Source organism: Rhinoraja longicauda, chromosome 23 (genome assembly GCF_053455715.1).
Source record: "Rhinoraja longicauda isolate Sanriku21f chromosome 23, sRhiLon1.1, whole genome shotgun sequence".
NCBI lineage: Eukaryota > Metazoa > Chordata > Chondrichthyes > Rajiformes > Arhynchobatidae > Rhinoraja > Rhinoraja longicauda.
In genome coordinates, this window is record NC_135975.1 from 4,579,408 (window position 1) to 4,600,956 (window position 21,549).

The window sequence follows — 21,549 nt, forward strand, 5'->3', positions numbered from 1 at the left end:
TTGGCCCACCGGGTCCGTGCCGACCAGCGATCCCCCACGCACTAACACTATCCTACACACACACGAGGGACAATTTGCAATTTTTCACCAAAGCCAAATAACCTGCGAACCTGTGCGTCGTTGGAGCCTGGGAGGAAACCGGAGCACCCAGAGAAAACCCACGCGGGTCACGGGGAGAACGTGCAAACTCCGTACAGACAGCACCCGTGGTCGGGATCGAACACGGGTCTCTGGCGCTGTGAGGCAGCAACTCTACCGCTGCGCCACCCTGCCACCCTAACGGAATACAGTCGGCCTTGTCAAACGCCAATAGATTAATCGGTGCTGGGACCGCTGGGAGTTTAGATACGGCAACTCTCTCATGCCGATGGGATCTCACGTGGACTGTCATATGAGGAAAGATTGAAAGGACTAGGCTTGTATTCATTGGAGTTTAGAAGGATGAGAGGGGACCTTATAGAGGCGTATAAAATTATAAAAGGACTGGACAAGCTAGATGCAGGAAAAATGTTCCCAATGTTGGGCCAGTCCAGAACCAGGGGCCACAGTCTTAGAATAAAGGGGAGGCCATTTAAAACTGAAGTGAGAAGGAACTTTTTCGCCCAGAGAGTTGTGAATTTGTGGAATTCTCTGCCACAGCGGGCAGTGGAGGCCAAATCACTGGATGGATTTAAGAGAGAGTTAGATAGAGCTCTGGGGGCTAGTGGAATCAAGGGATATGGGGAGAAGGCAGGTACGGGTTATTGATTGTGGACGATCAGCCATGATCACAATGAATGGCGGTGCTGGCTCGAAGGCCAGAATGGCCTCCTCCTGCACCTATTTTCTATGTTTCCATGTTTCTATGCCACACAAGACAGTAAATGGCCTGTGGGGGGAAAAAGGAAGCTTTAAACGACATATTCTGTTGCTTTTATGTATAGTAAATGCCTCACTTGGCCATAATTATATGACATCAACGTGTGGTGAGGTGGAAATGAACTCGGGCCATTTCCTAGCTGGTGAACCCTGCCCTGTATTCCCTGGCTTGGCGGCCCTCAGTGCTGGAAGTTAAACTGAGTCCAGGTCCATTACCCACTCAGGAACCTATGATTTATCGTCCAGCTCCAGACGATTCTTTTCTTTCAATGGGGTCTTTCAGTCTAATGTATAGGGGGAGTATAGCGTTAATGGCAAGACCCTCAACAGCACTAATGTACGGAGGGACCTTGGTGTGCAAGTCCACAGCTCCCTGAACATGGCAAAGCAAGAACATTGAGTGGGAAGGAAGGTGTACTGTTTAGTTTAGCTTAGTTCAGAGATTCAGCGCGGAAACAGTCCCTCCATCTCACCGATACCACGCCGACCAGCCAACGCCGTTACCCTCAGATTCGCAAAGTTACCCCTCAGATTCCTATCAAATCTTTTTCCTCTTCACCTTAAACCTATGTCCTCTGGTCCTCGATTCACCTACTCTGGGCAAGAGACTCTGCGCATCTACCCGATCTACTCCTCTCATGATTTTATACACAGCACACACAATGGCCTACCCACTTATGAATTGGTGCTTCTGCTCGAAATGCAGATTAATCATAATCCTGTAGCGTGTTGATAAAGGCAAGGAGCCAGGTATTTCGGGAAGGTATATTTATTGTATCGTGGGTCTCAGACGGGTCTAGTCTGCCGGAATGGCTTGGCGCCCAAACCTTGTCCTTATATCCCTGAGTCCAGGACCGCCTCCCGGGACTGGTCCATTCCCGTGCCGAGGGGTCGGTGGTAGTATGGCCCTACCCTTGGGAGCCGCCACAATCCCATGGATTGACCCTGTCTAATACAGTTTAGTTTAGATAGACAGGCCCTTTGGTCCACCGAGTCCATGCCGCTCAGTCACCCATTCATGCTAATGTTATGCAATCCCACTTTCTTATCTACTCAGTCTGAGGAAGGGTCTCGACCCGAAACGTCACCCATTCCTTCCCTCCAGAGATGCTTTTTCACCCAGAGATTGTGAATTTGTGGAAATCTCTGCCACAGAGGGCAGTGGAGGCCAATTCACTGGATGAATTTAAGAGAGTGTTAGATAGAACTCTAGGGGCTAGTGGAATCAAGGGAGAAGGCAGGCACGGGTTACTGATTGTGGATGATCAGCCCTGATCACAATGAATGGCGGTGCCGGCTCGAAGGGCCAAATGACCTCCTCCTGCACCTATTTTCTACGTTTCTAAGCTGCCTGTCCCGCTGAGTTACTCCAGCTTTTTGTGTCTATCTTTAGTTTAGACACAGTTGGAGACAGGTCCTTTGGTCAACTGAGTCCGTGCCGATCATCAATCACCCATTCATACTAATTTTATGTTATCCCACATTCCTATCTAGTCCTACACACAAGGGCCAGTTCACAGCAGCCGACGCATTTATAAACCGGCATGTTGTTGAGATGTGGGAGAAAACCGGAGCAGCCGGAGAAAAGCCCACACGGTCACAGGGCCAACGTACAAACGTCACAGAGACAGCACCCACAGTCTGGATGGAACCCGGGTCTCTGACTCTGTGAAGAACCAACTCTACCACCGGTGCCACCGGTGCCACCCTGTCCTCTCTAACTCATGTGGTCACGAACCACACTATTCTTACGTGTTGACATGTTTTAGATTCTGACTCCAGCTACACATTCACTACAAAAGGACACAAAGTGCTGGAGAAATATTAAGGTCGGCGCGGTGGCGCAGCGGTAGAGTTGCTGCCTCACAGCGCCAGAGACCCGGGTTCGACCCTGACTACGGGTGCTGTCTGCACGGAGTTTGTCCGTTCTCCCCGTGACCCACGAGGGGCTTTCTCCGGGTGCTCCGATTACCTCCCACACCCCAGCGTCTGCACTAGGGGTTGCCAACTATCTCACTCCCCAATCAGGGACAAGGTGCTGTCACCGCCCCGCGCCCCACGTGACCTCACCCAGCCAGCGGCCACGTGCTCCCGCTCCACCAACAGCAGCCGCCTGGGCCGGGAGGCGTGTTGCTACGCAACCTCCGTTAGGCGACGCCCAGGCCTCCGAGCCTATACTGTCCGGGCCTACAATGTCCGTGCCTACAGCGTCCTGGTTTACAGCGTCCGAGCCTACAGCGTCCGGGCCTACAGTGTCCGGGCCTACAGGCCTACACTGTCCGGACCTACACTATCCGGACCTACACTGTCCGGACCTACACTGTCCGGACCTACACTGTCCGGACCTACACTGTCCGGACCTACACTGTCCGGACCTACACTGTCCGGACCTACACTGTCCGGGCCTACACTGTCCGGGCCTACACAGTTCAGGCCTACACTGTCCAGACCTACAGCGTCCGGGTTTACAGCATCCAGTCCTAGAGCGCCCCCTCCCCCAGGCCTAATACGAGACAAGAGCGGTCCCATACGGGACAAACCAATTTAGCCCAGAATTCCAAAGACGTACAGGTATGTAGGTTAATTGGCTGGGTAAATGTAAAAATTGTCCCTAGTGGGTGTAGGATAGTGTTAATGTACGGGGATCACTGGGCGGCACGGACTTGGAGGGCCGAAAAGGCCTGTTTCCGGCTGAATATATATGATATGATATGATAATTCGGGATGTCCCGGCTAATACGGGACAGTTGGCAACCCTGGTCTTCTCTCAATGCGTGCAGGCCGAGAGGGTTTTCATTTGAAAAACTCTGCCAGAAAAGAAATCCGAGAATATTATAGCGGTGCCTTTGTGCATGACCAGCAGTTCAATTCACAGCCTAAGCAGCCCTTCAATGAAGCAAACGACAGTGCAGTGGCATCAGTGGAGAACCTGCTTGTAAATAACGCACCATTCTGTGCTGGGTTTTGGCACTGGAGGGGTATCCAGTCATCTGTTTCCTGTGCTTGGTCTTCAAATATCATTAAAACTGTCGGGAAAATGTGGTGACCAAACGAGCGTGCCGCGCTGTGCCGTGACTTTGGCCAAATAATCACAGAAAAGCTACAAGATTTCCCCCAGTTCTGCTCCAAATGACCACAGACTCTAATCAGGGGGATGTTGGGAGCCAAGCTCGGTACAGAAGCCCGACTCAGTGAGCCGTTGGATAAAATCTCCGCGCCAGAACTGACTGGGCAGAGGTTTGTGCACGGACTTAGTGCGCTTGGTACCGCATGACCTCATTTGATATTGGCAGCCCTTCACCCTCTCACTAGGGTAGGTTGGCACCGCCTGTACGTAGCAGATGCCACACGTGAGGCTGCCAAGCTGTCAGCCCGATCTGACGCGAGTTATAAATCATCCCCACCTTCCATCGGGTTATTTACGCGGGCATTGGCTGAGAACTTGGCAAGCTCGGAATTAGCTCTTGGACCTTTAGAGTGGTTTAGAGTTTAGTTTAGTGTAGAGATACAGCGCGGAAATGGGCCCTCCGCGCCGACCAGCGATCCCCGCACACTAACGCCAGGGACAATGTACACATACACCAAGCCAATTAATCTACAAACCTGCACGCCTTTGGAGAGTGGGAGGAAACCGAAGATCTCGGAGAAAACCCGCGCAGGTCACGGGGAGAACGTACAAACTCCGTACAGACGGCGCCCGTAGTCGGGATGGAACCCGGGTCTCCGGCGCGCCGTGGTGTAGTAATGTTTCCAGCGGGTCTCTTGTTCTAAAGGCGAGGTTCGTCACAAGGGTTCGAACTAAAATACTGAACTCCTGCCGACCGTGTGAGTTTGGGCACGGCACTGTGAGCAAGGCACCCTGCCCCAGAGAGAGAGAGAGAGAGAAACTTGCCAACCATTCCATTTCAACCTTGCCAACCATTGCCAACTTGCCAACCATTGCCAACTTGCCAACCATTCCATTTCAACCTTGCCAACCATTGCCAACCATTGCCAACCATTGCCAACCATTGCCAACTTGCCAACCATTGCCAACTTGCCAACCATTCCATTTCAACCTTGCCAACCATTGCCAACTTGCCAACCATTGCCAACATGCCAACCATTGCCAACTTGCCAACCATTCCATTTCAACCTTGCCAACCATTGCCAACTTGCCAACCATTCCATTTCAACCTTGCCAACCATTGCCAACCATTGCCAACCATTGCCAACTTGCCAACCATTGCCAACTTGCCAACCATTCCATTTCAACCTTGCCAACCATTGCCAACTTGCCAACCATTGCCAACTTGCCAACCATTGCCAACTTGCCAACCATTCCATTTCAACCTTGCCAACCATTGCCAACTTGCCAACCATTCCATGGAAAGAAACCAGAGGTCGTGAGAAAGTCACGATGCAGCCCCACAAGACATTGTTCAGGCCGCCATGTACAGTGTAGCATGTAGTTCTAGTCGCCCCCCATTACAGGAAGGATGTTCAATGGTTCAACGGCACTTTTGTTGCCGCATGTGCAAACGCAGAGTGAGATTCTATTCTTACAAACAGTCCAGTCGAGTGTTGCCGTACCCAGGCACATCCCCGATTAGCAAGTGTGCAGAAATGGTCCGCTGATCCCGCGTGCAAGAGACGGCGCGTTTGGCACCATTTTCCAAGGCCAGCCCGCGTCCCCAGGCGAGCCCCAGGCTTCTGCTAGGCCTCCATCCATTACCTTCCCTTGGATTGACCAGTGAACCCGCGTCCCCGGGGGTGGGAGCCACCCACAGCCTGGGTGGGCCAAACCCCGGTTCCCTCTCCTCTCCTCCGGCCTCACTCCTCGGCTGTCACCGCCCGTCCGTCGGCTTCATCCTCCCTCCCATCTCCGGCCTTCGGGAGTCGAGCTCGGTGGCTCCCCGCCTACCGCAGTGGATGAGAAGGTGGGATAACGTGGGACTAGTGTGTGCAGGCGGTCGACAGTCGGCGTGGACTCGGTGGGCCGAAGGGCCTGCTTCCATGCTGTATCTCCAAGCTGAAGTCCAGGAGTTTGTACGTTCTCCCCGTGACCCGCGTGGGTTTTCTCCGAGATCTCCGGTTTCCTCCCACACTCCAAAGACGTACAGGTTTGTAGGTTAATTGGCTTGATACAAATGTCAATTATCCCCAGTGCGTGTAGGCTAGTGTTAGTGTGCAGGGGATCGCTGGTCGGCACGGACTCGGTGGGCCGAAGGGCCAGATTCTGCGCTGCACCTCTAAGTTAAACTAAACTAAAACGTAACTAAACTAAACTAGACTATTGTGTCAGAAGGAACTGCAGATGCTGGCTGTTACGTTGCCTTCATTTGAGAGTGGGGAGGGAACTTGGAATTTAACAAAAGGTAGCAAATCAAAAGAATAAAGGCCGCATTTAGCACGAATAAAGGGGTAGTCATGCTGGGGAAAGTAATGTCACAGCGAGCACACACACACACACACACAATATACAGCTGCAAGGAAGAAAGCAACTAAAGGCTGTATAGGGACAGAGCAAAGGAGGCAGTGTAGCTTAGAAATTGGCCCACTGCTCTGGGCTGGCAAGGAGGGATTGGCGAGGCTGGCAACATTCTGTGGGGCAAAGGAAAAGATCTTGGGTGGCGCAGCGGTAGAGTTGCTGCCTCACGGCACCAGAGACCCAGGTTCCATCCTGACCACGAGAGCTGTCAGACCGGGTTTGTACATTCTCCCCGTGATCTGGAATTTAGAAGGATGAGAGGGGATCTTATCGAAACGTATAAGATTATTAAGGGGTTGGACACGTTAGAGGCAGGAAACATGTTCCCAATGTTGGGGGAGTCCAGAACCAGGGGCCACACAGTTTAAGAATAAGGGGTAGGCCATTTAGAACGGAGGTGAGGAAAACTTTTTCAGTCAGAGAGTTGTGAATCTGTGGAATTCTCTGCCTCAGAAGGCAGTGGAGGCCAAATCTCTGAATGCATTCAAGAGAGAGCTGGATAGAGCTCTTAAGGATAGCGGAGTCAGGGGGTATGGGGAGAAGGCAGGAACGGGGTACTGATTGAGAATGATCAGCCATGATCATATTGAATGGCGGTGCTGGCTCGAAGGGCCGAATGGCCTCCTCCTGCACCTATTGTCTATTGTCTATCTGGGTGCTCCAGTTTCCTCCCACGCTCCAAAGACGTACAGGTTTGTCAGCTAATTGGCTTAGTTAAAGATCGTAAATTGTCGCCAGGGGGTAGGATAGTGGTAGTGCGTGTGAGGGGGGATCGCAGGGCGGCGCAGACTGTAAATGAGGAATTAGGGGAGGGCACCAGTAAATGGGGAATTAGGGGGAGGGCACCAGTAAATGGGGAATTAGGGGAGGGCACCAGTAAATGGGGAATTAGGGGCGGGCACCAGTAAATGGGGAATTAGGGGAGGGCACCAGTAAATGGGGAATTAGGGGAGGGCACCAGTAAATGGGGAATTAGGGGAGGCTAGCTGTGAGATAGAAAAGAGAGAGAGAGAGAGAGAGAGAGAGAGAGAGAGGGAGAGAGAGAGAGAGAGAGAGAGAGAGAGAGAGAGAGAGAGAGAGAGAGAGAGAGAGAGAGAGAGAGAGAGAGAGAGAGAGAGAGAGAGAGAGAGAGAGAGAGAGAGTCTGAGGGAGAGAGAGAGAGAGAGAGAGAGAGAGAGAGAGAGTCTGAGGGAGAGAGAGAGGGAGAGAGAGGGAGAGAGAGAGGGAGAGGGAGAGAGAGAGAGAGAGAGAGAGAGAGAGAGAGAGAGAGAGAGAGAGAGAGAGAGAGAGAGAGAGAGAGAGAGAGAGAGAGACAGAGAGAGAGAGAGAGAGAGAGAGAGAGAGAGAGAGAGAGAGAGAGAGAGAGAGAGAGAGAGAGAGAATATTTGTAGGTGCAGGAGGAGGCCATTCGGCCCTTCGAGCCAGCACCGCCATTCATTGTGATCATGGCTGATCATTCTCAATCAGTACCCCGTGCCTGCCTTCTCCCCATATCCCTTGATTCCACTAGCCCCTGGAGCTCGATCTAACTCTCTTTTAAATGCATCTTGTTCATCTGGCCAATCCATTCTGGACAATATTGATTTTGAATCGCATAACACTGAAGGAAAGAAAGTGCATTTTGAAAGCAGGTCAGGTTTGATTTTCTTTTTGTTGAACAAGGCAACTTGGCAGGCACATCAGTAACGTCCTCAGTTTAATTTATAGCGTACAGGGACACAAATTGCTGGAGTAACAGCAGGTCGGGCAGCATCTCTGGAGAACATGGACAGGTGACATTCTGGGGTTGGGATAATAGAGTGGTCAGAAGAAGGGTCCTGACCCAAAACGTCACCTATCCATGTCCTCCCCAGAGATGCTGCCTGACCCGCTGAGTTACTCCAGCACTCTGTGAAACGTCACCTATCCATGTTCTCCAGAGATGCTGCCTGACCCGCTGAGTTACTCCAGCACTCTGTGAAACGTCACCTATCCATGTTCTCCAGAGATGCTGCCTGACCCGCCGAGTTACTCCAGCACTTTGTGTCCTTTTATGTAAAGCAGCATCTGCGGTTCCTTGTTTGTACTTGTGAATTTATCGCGCGACAGTTCGACTCTCACTCGGCCCGGCGAGAACAGGAAGTACAGTCTGCAACTTTGCACGTCCCGCTGGTTTGATGATATCACTCGCACAGCTCCACACTGCCTGCTGTTAGGAGGAGACCTGAAAAAAAACGCAATCCCCTTCCTCTTCAGAGAACCTGAAAACCTTTCCCCCCCCTAACTAACTTCCCAGAGCAAATTCGGGCCCGTTTCCTAACCTGCCCTTGCCTGGCCAGTTCATCGGTTTCAGGTGAAGAGTAAACAGGCTTTGGAAGGTCACACGTGGATGATTGGGTAAGTGTCTCTCAGCTTCCTCCTCCCGTGATGTACTTGGAAGTGGAGGCTTGCACTTCAAACACTCATTTTAAAGATCGGCGCGTTTCAATTCCATCCTGTGTTCTCGTCATTCAATCCTTGATCAAACTCCCTTTCTTTCTTTTGAAACTTTTTCTCGGTTCTTGCCTGCGTTTACACGCACGCTTGCCTTCGTCGACCAGGGCACTAGGTCCAAGAATCATGAAGCCACGATGCAGCTCTACAGGACTTTGGTTGGGCCACATTGGAGTGAATGCATGCAAGTTATAGAGTCGTGGAGTCACACAGTGTGGAAACAGGCCCTTCGGCCCAACCTGCCCGCACCGACCAACATGCCTCATCTACTGTACTGCCTGCGTTTGGCCCATATCCCTACAAACCTGTCCTATCCATGTACCTGTCCAAATCTTTCTTAAACGTTGTGATAGTACCTGCCTCAACTACCTCACCTTAAACACACACCTCCAGATTCAGGGACAGTTTATTCCAGGCTGTTATCAGGTAACTGAACCATCTTATCAACAACTAGTAAACAGTCCTGAGCAACTATCTTCCTCTTTGGGAACCCTCTGACTATCTTTGATCACTGACTTTATCTTGCACTAAACGTTATTCACGTTATTCCCTTCGTCATGTATCTGTACATCACGAACGGCTCGATTGTGATCATGTATTGTATTTCCGCTTACTGCTTAGCATTTCACTGTACCTCGCTCGGTACAGGTGACAATAAACTGAACTAACTAACTCTTCCACTATGCCAACTGTGCTGCCCCTATGTTCTACTTCTGCGCCAGTCAAACAGCTTGGCCGATGTGACCCACAAATAAAACGATCCACTCTCAGAAGCTTTGTGCTTATTCTGCATTGCTGGCCTCCAGTGAATGAATATTGATTTCCCTAACTTCAAGTGACCCTTATACACTCCCTCCAACACCCAAGTTGTTGCACTAGATTTAAAGTCATCTTGTTGAGTCTCATTGTCTGTAACTCGTTTTCACCTAGCCCACAGCTCGCAATGGCCTGTTTCCTTGATCATCCTTACATTTTTGCACATCTTTCATTCATTTGTTCTATATCTCTCTACATCACCGTCCATACCTCTTGCCTCCCTCTCCCCTGACACTCGGTCTGAAGAAGGGTCTAGACCAGGGTGGTGAATCTGTGGAATTCTTTGCCACAGAAGGCCGTAGAAGCTAAGTCAGTGGATATTTTTAAGGCAGAGAGAGATGATTAGTGCGGGTGTCAGGGGTTATGGGGAGAAGGCAGGAGAATGGGGTTAGGAGGGAGAGATAGATCAGCCATGATTGATTGACGGAGTAGACTTAGATTTAGATTTTCGAGATACAGCGCAGAAACAGGCCCTTCGGCCCACCGGGTCCGCGCCGCCCAGCGATCCCCGCACACTAACACTATCCTACACCCACTAGGGACAATTTTCACATTTGCCCAGCCAATTAACCTACATACCTGTAGGTCTTTGGAGTGTGGGAGGAAACTGAAGATCTCGGAGAAAACCCACGCAGGTCACGGGGCGAACGTACAAACTCCGTACAGACGGCGCCCGTAGTCACGATCGAACCTGAGTCTCCGGCGCTGCATTCGCTGTAAGGCAGCAACTATACCGATGGGCCGAATGGCCTAATTCTGCTCCTATCACTTCACCTTATGAACTTATGACCCGAAACATCACCAATTCCTTTTCTCCAGAGATGCTGCCTGACCCGCTGAGTTACTGCAGAATATTTGTGGCTATCTTCGAGTGAGGGAAGATATGAATGGACTTCCCCTTTAGCTCGATGTCAACAGAGGTTAATATTTGCTGGTCTCACGTCCTGATTTTGAAAACGCGATGTAAGCTTTAGTGTCGGGGCTGAGTTTGTCAATCCCTTCCTGCTTTTACAGTGAGCTGTGTTGGGTTGGAAGTGTCGGGGGTTGAAACTCCGACCAGTTACCCCAGTTGGTCTGAAGCCATGATTGATCTCAGAGTACAGACAAAAAGCTGGAGTAACTCAGCGGGAGGTCAGGCAGCATATCTGGAGAGGGGGAATGGGTGACGTTTCGGGTCAAGACCCTTCTTCAGACTGAGTCATCGATGCTTTGTTCTGCACCTTCCCAGACCTCTAGTTTCCCCCTGCCTGATTCTCAGTCAGAAGAAGGGTCTCAGCCAGAAACGTCACCCATTCCTTCTCTCCAGAGATGCTGCCTGTCCCGTTGAGTAACTCCAGATTCTTTGTGTCTATCTTTGGTGTAAACCAGCCTCTGTAGTTCCCTCCTACATGTGGATCTGAGATTGTTCAGTCTTGCAAGAAAGGGGAGGATAAAGCACGGCTCTGAAGAAGGGTCTCGACCCGAAACGTCACCCATTCCTTCTCTCCAGAGATGCTGCCTGACCTGCTGAGTTACTCCAGCTTTTTCTGTCTATCTTTGAGTGAGGACAGATATGAATGGACTTGCCCTTTAGCTCTCAGTCTAGATCAGAGTGCAGGTATCTCTAATGGGAGATTGTGTGTGTGTGTGTGTGTGTGTGTGTGTGTGTGTGTGTGTGTGTGTGTGTGTGTGTGTGTGTGTGTGTGTGTGTGTGTGTGTGTGTGCACGTGTGCATGTGTGTGTGTGTGTGTGTATGTGCGCGTGTGCGCGCGTGTGTGCGTGTGTGTGTGTGTGTGTGTGTGTGTGTGTGTGTGCACGTGTGTGTGCACGTGTGCGTGTGTGTGTGTGTGCGCGTGTGTGCGTGTGCGCGTGTGTGCGCGTGTGTATGTGTGTGTGTGTGTGTGTGTGCGTGTGTGTGTGCGCGTGTGTGTGCGTGTGTGTGCTTGTGTGCGTGTGTGTGTGCGTGTGTGTGTGCGTGTGCGCGTGTGTATGTGTGCGTGTGTGTGAGTGTGTGCGTGTATGCGAAGGGGAATCAGCACAGGGTCAAACCAAACCTCTATTATGCTGGTGCATATGAACTAACCAACAGAGCAGTTTGTAGAGGTTTGCTGGGCACTTTAATGTAGAGGTTTGCTGGGCACTTTAATGTAGAGGTTTGCTGGGCACTTTAATAAATGATGACACCAGGTTCGCTCGGCAAAATCAAAATTGAATAATTTATTTTTTGAGAAATAAAATGAATGAGGGGACTAGATCGGGTAAACGCACAGTCTCTCATCCAGAGAAGGAGAATCAAGAACCAGAGGACATAGGTTTAAGGTGAGGGAGGAAAAGATTTAATAGGAACCTGAGTAGGAACCTGAGTGGTAACCTTTTCCACTCCAAGGGTGGTGGGTGTATAGAATGGGCTCCCAGAGGAGGTAGTTGAGGCAGGGACGATCACAACAGTTAGACAGGTACATGGATTGGACAGGTTTAGAGGGATATGGGCCAAACGCAGGCAGGTGGGACTCGTGTAGACGGGACATGTGGTCGATGTTGGCAAGTTGGGATGAAAGGCCTGTTTCTATGTTCTACTACTCTATGAATTTAAATTTTTTGAGAATCACCGGATGCTTATTTTGAGGAGACTAGTTTCACGCCAACAACACACAAAGTGCTGGAGTCACTCAGTGGGTCAGGCAGCATCTCGTGAGAACATGGATAAGCGATGTTTCAGGTCAAGACCCTTCTTCAGGGACCTGAAACTTGCTTCGACTCGAAAAGACACACATCATGTTCTCCACAGATGCTGCCTGACCCGCTGAGTTACTCTAGCACTCCGTGAAACGTCACCTATCCATGTTCTCCACAGATGCTGCCTGACCCGCTGAGTTACTCCAGCACTCCGTGAAACGTCACCTATCCATATTCTCCACAGATGCTGCCTGACCCACTGAGTCACTCCCAACATTTTGTGGGTTTTCTTTTCGCGGGGTTACTTCTAAAGGGAGAGGTTGGATAGAGTTTGAATTGGTTTAGTTTAGTGATACAGTGCAGAAACAGGCCCTTCGGCCCACCGAGTCTGCACCGACCAGCAATCCCCGCACACTAACACTATCCTACACACAACTAGGGACAATTTATATTTATACCAAGCCAATTAGCCTACAAACCTGTACGTCTTTGGAGTGTGGGAGGAAATCAAAGATCTTGGAGAAAACCCACGCAGGTCATGGGGAGAACGTGCAAACTCCGTACAGACAGCGCCCGTAGTCAGGATCGAACCCGGGTCTCCGTGCTGTAAGCGCTGTAAGGCAGCAACTCTACCGCTGCGCCACCGTGCCGGGACATCGGAGGTTGAGGGGAGACTTGATTGAAGCATGTAAAACTATGAGAGGCGTAGATAAGGTAGACAGTCAGAACCTTTCACCCAGAGTGGAAATGTCCAACCCGAGCGGACATAGCGAGAGGGTGAGAGGGGGAAAGTTGAAAGGAGATGCGTGGAGCAAGTTTTTTACACAGGGAGTGGGTGGGGGTCTGGAACGCATTGCCAGGGGTGGTGGTGGAGGGCAGATACGATTGTGGTGTTGAAACATAGAAACATAGGTGCAGGGGGAGGCCATTTGCCCTTCGAGCCAGCACCGCCATTCGTTGTGATCATGGCTGATCATCCACAATCAGTAACCCGTGCCTGCCTTCTCCCCATATCCCATGATTCCACTAGCCCCTAGAGCTCTATCTAACTCTCTTTTAAATTCATCCAGTGAATCGGCCTCCACTGCCCTCTGTGGCAGAGAATTCCACAAATTCACAACTCTCTGAGTGGAAAAGTTTCCTCTCGCCTCAGTTTTAAATGGCCTCCCCTTTATTCGTAGGCCTTTGGATGGGCTCATGGACGTGCTGCCCCACTGGGCTGCCCTAAGCAGATGCTGAACAGAATGCAGAAGGCTGCAACAGAAAGGAAATAATGTGGTAATAACCGTCGAGAATCAAAAAATAGGAAGTTCAGTTCTGCAAGAGTCTCGTGAGGAATATAAACTGCCGATGAAGCAAATAGTGTGGAATCGAGGAGAGTTAATCGCAAGGGGCTGACTAGGAATAATGCTAACCTTGGCTCAGTGGCATGGAAACATAGACATAGAAACATAGAAAATAGGTGCAGGAGTAGGCCATTCGGCCCTTCGAGCCTGCACCGCCATTCAATATGATCATGGCTGATCATCCAGCTCAGTAACCTGTACCTGCCTTCTCTCCATACCCCCTGATCCCTTTAGCCAATGAACTGGCCCCAACTACTTTCTGTGGCAGAGAATTCCACAGACTCACCACTCTCTGTGTGAAGAAATGTTTTCTCATCTCGGTCCTAAAAGACTTCCCCCTTATCCTTAAGCTGTGACCCCTTGTTCTGGACTTCCCCAACATCAGGAACAATCTTCCCGCATCTAGCCTCTCCAACCCCTTAAGAATTTTATATGTTTCAATAAGATCCCCCCTCAGTCTTCTAAATTCCAGCGAGTATAAGCCTAGTCTATCCAGCACCAGAGACCCGGGTTCGATCCTGACTAGGGGTGCTGTCTGCACGGAGTTTGTATGGGGTTTGGAGCGGCTAGGCTTGTATACACTGGAATTTAGAAGGATCTTATCGAAACATATAAGATTATTAAGGGTTTGGACACGTTAGAGGCAGGAAACATGTTCCCAATGTTGGGGGAGTCCAGAACAAGGGGCCACAGTTTAAGAAAAAGGGGTAGGCCATTTGGGACGGAGATGAGGAAAAACTTTTTTTGTCAGAGAGTTGTGAATCTGTGGTGCCGTGACATACTACGGTTTTTAGGGTCGAGTGGTCTATCTTGCTCTGCTCTATTATCTTTGATCAGGACCGCTCTCTAGTTAGTGATAGTCCAGTTGCCTGATAACAGCTGGGAAGAAACTGTCCCTGAATCTGGAGGTGTGCGTTTTCACACTTCTGTACCTGTTGCATGATGGGAGAGGTGAGCGGCGAGAGATAGAGATGACGAAACTTTAATCCCGATTGTGTCCGATACGCGACACAGACCTCTGTCTCGGTTCACAGCGTTTCTTTGTCATCTTCTTGCATGGCGACCTCTTGCACATTGTGTGGTGGGGGGCAGTGCAGAGGGGATGTACGATTGACTTCCTCTTTGCAACTCCAGCTGCCAGGCTGGATGGGACAAAGAGAGAGAGAGAGAGAGAGAACGAGAGAGAACGAGAGGGGGAGAGAGAGAACGAGAGGGGGAGGGGGGGAGGGGGGAGAGAGAGAGAACGAGAGGGGGAGGGGGGAGAGAGAGAGAACGAGAGGGGAGGGGGGAGGAGAGAGAGAGAGAGAGAGAGAGAGAGAGAGAGAGAGAGAGAGAGAGAGAGAGAGAGAGAGAGAGAGAGAGAGAGAGAGAGAGAGAGAGAGAGAGAGAGAGAGAGCAGAGAGAGAGAGGGGGGGGGAGAGGGGGGAGAGGGAGAGAGGGGGGGAGAGGGAGCGAGAGGGTGAGAAAGAGAGCGAAAGAAGGAGAGAGAGAGCGGGAGACAGAGAGAGAGTGGGAGACAGAGAGAGAGAGAGAGAGAGAGAGAGAGGTGTATCATCAACAGGCACACCATTACATACACTCCCTGGGTGAGGTCACGTTGGGGCGCGGGGCGGTGACGACACCCTTTGTCCCTTATTTGGGAGTGAGGAAGTTGGCAACCCTACTAATACGGGACAAGGGCAGTCCCGTACGGGACAAACTAATTTAGCCCAAAATAGGGGATGTCCCGGCTAATACGGGACAGTTGGCAACCCTGACCATCACTCTCCCCATCTTTTTTATCTTGTTCTCCCTCAAATTCCTCATTAAACATCTCTACATTTTGCAGTTTATGGAAAGTTGATAACATAACACGAGTTCATAATATGCAACAATCACATGGATGTTGCCAGGACTCGAGGGCCTGAGCTACAGGGAGAGGTTGAGCAGGCTGGGACTCTATTCCTTGGAGCGCAGGAGGATGAGGGGTGATCTTATGGAGAGGTGCACAAAATCATGAGAGGAATAGACGCACAGAGTCTCTTGTCCTAAGTAGGGAAATCGAGAACCAGAGGACATAGGTTTAAGGTGAAGGGGAAAAGGCTTAGTAAGAACAAGGGGTCACAGTTTAAGGATAAGGGGGAAGTCTTTTAGGACCGAGATGAGAAAGTTTCTTTTCACACAGAGAGTGGTGAATCTGTGGAATTCTCTGCCACAGTGGGTAGTTGAGGCCAGTTCATTGGCTATATTTAAGAGGGAGTTAGATGTGGCCCTTGTGGCTAAAGGGATCAGGGGGTATGGAGAGAAGGCAGGTACGGGATACTGAGTTCGATGATCAGCCATGATCATATTGAATGGTGGTGCGTACAGGCTCGAAGGGCCGAATGGCCTACTCCTGCGCCTATTTTCTATGTTTCTAAGAACCTGAGGAGGTAACTTTTCCACTCAAAGGGTGGTGGGTGTATGGAACGAGCTGGAACGAGGAGATAGTTGAGGGAGGAACTATCCCGACGTTTAAGAAGCAGTTAGACAGGTACATGGATAGGACAGGTTTGGAGGGATATGGGGCAAACGCGGGCAGGTGGGACTAGTGTAGCTGGGACATGTTGGTTGGGGTGAGCCTGTTTCCACACTGTAGGACTCTGTGACTCTAATCACAGACATGTGTCAGCATTCCTGATTTGTGCCGTCGTCTCCGTTCCCTTTAGAAAGAGGAAGAGCCTAGGCCCGTTTTGCATCGTAAACGGCTGATGACTGCCTTCTTTAGGCAGCCATTTCCTGAGGGAAGGATATCAGGCTGTTGGGGCCTTCATGTGATCAAAGAGGCGATCTTGCGTTAAAAATTAACACGGTGGGGGGGGGGGGGGGGGGGAGAAACCAAGATATCAAACAAGGAAAACAGATCTGTCGAAACAAGGAACTGCAGATAGTGGTAAAACACAAAGTGCTGGAGTGGCTCTGCGGGTCAGGCAGCAACTAACCTAGGGCCAGTTTGGGCGACGCGGTGGCGCAGCGGTAGAGTTGCTGCCTTACTGTGCCAGAGACCCAGGTTCGATCCTGACCACGCGCGCTGTCTGTGTGGAGTTTGCACGTTCTCACTTTGACCGCTTGGGTTTCCGCTGGGTGCTCTGGTTACCTCCCACGCTCCAACGATGTGAGGTTGGTTGGGGGGGGATGAGGAAGGGGGGGGATAGGGGGGGGGGACCCATAGAAACATATAAAATTCGTAAAGGAGATGTAGGAAACATGTTCCCAATGTTGGGGGAGTCCAGAACCAGGGGCCACAGTTTAAGAATAAGGGGTCGGCCATTTAGGACTGAGATGAGGAAAAACTTTTTCACCCAGAGAGTTGTGAATCTGTGGAATTCTCTGCCACAGAAGGCAGTGGAGGCCAATTCACTGGATGTTTTCAAGAGAGAGTTAGATTTAGCTCTTAGGGCTAACGGAATCAAGGGATACGGGGAGAAAGCAGGAACGGTGTACTGATTCTGGATGATCAGCCATGATCATATTGAATGGCGGTGCTGGCTCCAAGGGCCGAATGGCCTACTCCTGCACCTATTGTCCATGTTTCTATGTTAACCGGCCTCTGTAAAAATGCCCCTAGGTTATAGGCGAGTGGTATAATCTGGAAGGCTTGGAGAGTTGATGGGAATGTTTGGAAAATGAGTCACTGTGAAAATGAGTGGGGGCATTGGACTTGACTCTGATGAGCCGGCATAGACTTGATGGGCCGAAGGACCTATAGGAACGAAAATGAAAATGTCAGCTTTAACATAGCCCCTGTCTGTAGACACAAAAAGCTGCAGATGCAAAAAAAAGGCGTAACTCAGCGGGTCAGGCAGCATCCCTGGAGAACATGGATAGGTGACGTTTCACAAAGTGCTGGAGTAACTCAGTGGGTCAGGCAGCATCTCTGGGGAACATGGAAAGGTGACGTTTCACAAAGTGCTGGAGTAACTCAGCGGGTCAGGCAGCATCTCTGGAGAACATGGATAGGTGACGTTTTGGTCCAGGACCCTTCTTGATTAAATTGATTGATAGAGGCCGCATGGAAACAGACCCTTTGTCCCACCAAGTCCACGTCAACCATTGATCGCCCGTTCGCACTAGTTCTGTGTTATCGCACTTTCTCATCCACTGCCTACTCACGAGGGGCAATGTACAGAGGCCAAGTTAGTTTAGTCTAGTTCAGAGGCACAGTGTGGAAACGGGCCCTTCATCCACCGAGTCCGCACTGACCAGTGATTCCCCATACACCAGTTCTATCCGACACATTAGGGGCAATTTACAGAAGCCAATTAACCTACAAACCCGCACGTCTTTGGGATGTGGGAGGAAACCGGAGCGCCCGGAGAAAACCCACGCAGTCACTGGGAATACGTGGAGGATGGTTCAGCAGGACTGTGGGGGTTAGAGCAGGGGATTAGAATTGATTGCAGAGATCTTTGATCTCATTAGTGATGGGAGCAGAATTAGGCCATTGGGCCCATTCCCGGAATGGCGGGACTGTCATGTGTTGGAAGACTGGAGCGACTAGGCTTGTATACACTGGAATTTAGAAGGATGAGAGGAGATCTTATCGAAACGTATAAGATTATTAAGGGGGTTGGACACGTTAGAGGCAGGAAACATGTTCCCAATGTTGGGGAAGTCCAGAACAAGGGGCCACAGTTTAAGAATAAGGGGTAGGCCATTTAGAACTGAGATGAGGAAAAACCTTTCCAGTCAGAGAATTGTGAATCTGTGGAATTCTCTGCCTCAGAAGGCAGTGGAGGCCAATTCTCTGAATGCATTCAAGAGAGAGCTAGATAGAGCTCTTAAGGATAGCGAAGTCAGGGGGTATGGGGAGAAGGCAGGAACGGGGTACTGATTGAGAATGATCAGCCATGATCACATTGAATGGCGGTGCTGGCTCGTAAGGGCCGAATGGCCTCCTCCTGCACCTATTGTCTATTGTCTACCCCCCCATTCAGTCATGGCTGATCTATCTTTCCCTCTCAACGCCATTCTCCTGCCTTCTCCCCATAACCCCTGACACCCGCACTAATCAAGATTCTCTCTTAAACCTCTGCCGTAAAAATATCCATTGACTTGGCCTCCACAGTGGCAAAGAATTCCTCAGATTCACCACCCTGTTGTTGCGTGCTAACCAGTCAGCAGAAAGACAATACATGCTTACAATCAACCAGCACGCAGTGTACAGATAAACAGCAATAACGTTCTGTGCAAGATAAAGTCCAGTGTAGTCCGATTAAAGATAGGCAAAGAGCTAGCATTAACACGATGGGCCAAATGTCCTCTTCTCCCACCCACATCAGTCTGCGTCCATCTGATTCTAAGCAACGTGTGCTCGCACAGTTTTGTGAATATATTCACCACCACATATTTAATCATACATCGGGAGATTATCAAAGTAGGAAGGCATGTCGTTGTCCATAGAATTCTACATCAGTTGGAGTCATCACCTGCATGGAAATTCCCTGTGCTTTCTTCCCACTTATTTCATCGAGCCCTCGCTGTGGACATTAAGTGACAGCGAATGGGACTGTGTTTAAATTTGTGTTGTGGTGCAGCTGTTAACTATAACAGGATCCGATGCAGCTTGGAGTGTAGTCTGTGACCTACTTACATACTACTTTACCCCTGATACCATGATTAAAAGCTGCTTTCAATCCAATGTTCCCTCCAGGGATTTTGATTTGCAAGAATTTCACAAACAGGCAAAGTAGGCTGAGGATCAATGGCGAGAGATGCAAGGAAAAACACACGCACGCGCACACATGCACATGCACATGAGTACACACATGCACACGCACATACACACATGCACACGCACGCATACACACACACACACACTCACGCACACACACATATGCACATGAGCACACACATGCACACACACGCATACACACACTCACGCACACACACACACACATGAGTACACACATGCACACACACTCATACACACACACTCACGCACACACACACACACACATATGCACATACACATGAGTAAACACACGCACACACTGCATAAGCACACACACGCACACACATGCACATGAGTACGCACAAGCACACACACACGCATAAACACGCACGCGCATACACACACACATGCACATGAGTACGCACAAGCACACGCATACACATGCACACGCGTGCACACACACACATGCACATAAGTACGCACATGCACACATACGCACACACACACATGCAAATGAGTATGCACATGCGCGCACACACACTCACATGCGCGCACATACACACACATACACACACTCACACACATACACACACACACACACACGCACACACACACACACTGACTAGCGGCAATTTACAGAGGGCCAGTTAACCTACAAAGCAGCAGGTCTTTGGGATGTGGGAGGAAGCCGGTTGCATTTTTAATTTATTATTGTCACGTGTACCGAGGTGCAGTGAAAATCATTTTTGTTCCATGCTTTCCAGTCAGTGGAAAGACTATACATGACTACAATCGAGCTGTCCACAGTGTGCAGATGCAAGGGAATAATGTTTGGTGCAAGATAAAGTCCAGCAAAGTCCATTTAAAGATAGTCCGAGGGTCTCCAATGGGGTAGATGGTATTCAGGATCGCTCTCTATAGGACGATAGGTCGGTAGGACGGTTCAGTTGCCTGATAACAGCTGGGAAGAAACTGCCCCTGAATCTGTCCCTGTGTGCGTTTTTACACCTCTGTACCCTTTGACTGACGGGAGAGGGGAGAGGAGGGAGAGACCGCCGGGGTGAGACTGGTCCTTGATTATGCTGCTGCCTTGCCGAGGCAGCGTGAGGTGCAGGTGGAGTCAATGGAAGGGAGGTTGCACGTGTTAATGTCATGGACTGTACAAACGCATATAAAGATAGATGTGCACAAACAGGTCGACAAGCAGTCACACCAAAACATGCGCATGTAGGTACACACACTCTTGTGCCTATTCAAGCATGTGTTGAATTCAAATACCTCCACGGGTGTTCAACTGTTAATAGAAAGTCACTGTTAATATGGAAATAATTAGAATTACAAACTGAATGAGAAAAACAGATTAGATTACCAGCGTTCCGTTCATTTTGCAGATTAACAAGTGGGGAATTTGCTTCAAATGAATATTGTTTCACTTTTTAAAATAATCTCTGTACTTTTTCCACTACATCTGGGATCGAATTTCTCAGTGTCATCTTTCAATAACATTTTAATTACCAGCTCTCTAAAACAAAATCCGGCAAACTTGTTTCATGCTTCCCTCACAAAGAAAAATCGGAGGCTGTATTTCAATTTCGAAGAACACTTTCCAAATCAAGTGATCAATTAATTGCCTCAGTTCTGTTTGTGAGAACAGACTGTGCACAAAATGGCTGTCAGAGTTTCCCCCTCCCCTCACACACACACACACACACCCATCATATCCTTTTGATGAGTGTGTCTTGAAAGAGTTCGGGGAGTCACGGTCTGTTATATCGACCTATCTGCCCCCTCTCACCTCCCTTCCCCCACTCCCTCCCCCCCTCAGGTTCAAGCAGTCAGCATCTCCCTAATATGGTGTTGATTTGCGCATTTAAACCCTTTCAATCGGTCGGATGCCTTTAATCCTGGGGCCCATAATATTGCCGCGACGCAGAGACAATGAGCGGTCTCAAACTCCAGAGAAGGCTGCAGAGTTTCCTGGCGCTGACTGCCGTGTCGATGTGCTGAGTCCCATATTTCATTCCTTGGCTTTTGTTTCGGCTTTTTGTGGAGCTCTGCTGTACATCTGCAGAGGGAGCTCGGTGCCTTGGTGAGATCCAGTGAGTGTCTAATCCCACAATATTGCAAAGTGCGGGCTGTGAACAAGGATGAACAAACATTCCAGCGCCTGATGTAACGTTGTGGCTACCTTGCCCACGGGCCTCTTCTGCGCTTTCTCTCTCTCTCCCCAATCCGTCATT

At 50.0% G+C, this 21,549-nt stretch overlaps 1 protein-coding gene across 11 annotated transcripts in view; it reads left to right on the top strand.

Moving 5' to 3' along the window:
- The window catches only part of celf2 (cugbp, Elav-like family member 2), a 714,069-nt gene that overhangs the window by 414,333 nt on the left and 278,187 nt on the right, over positions 1 to 21,549 (top strand). Inside the window, exon 1 of one of the 11 annotated variants that reach the window (XM_078419502.1) lies at positions 8,524 to 8,704. The exons of the other annotated variants lie outside the window; for them this stretch is intronic. Coding sequence (XP_078275628.1) covers positions 8,697 to 8,704 — 8 coding nt within the window. The 5' untranslated portion in view covers positions 8,524 to 8,696. Of the gene's footprint in view, positions 1 to 8,523; positions 8,705 to 21,549 lie in introns of those variants that run through there. 11 annotated transcript variants of the gene reach the window in all.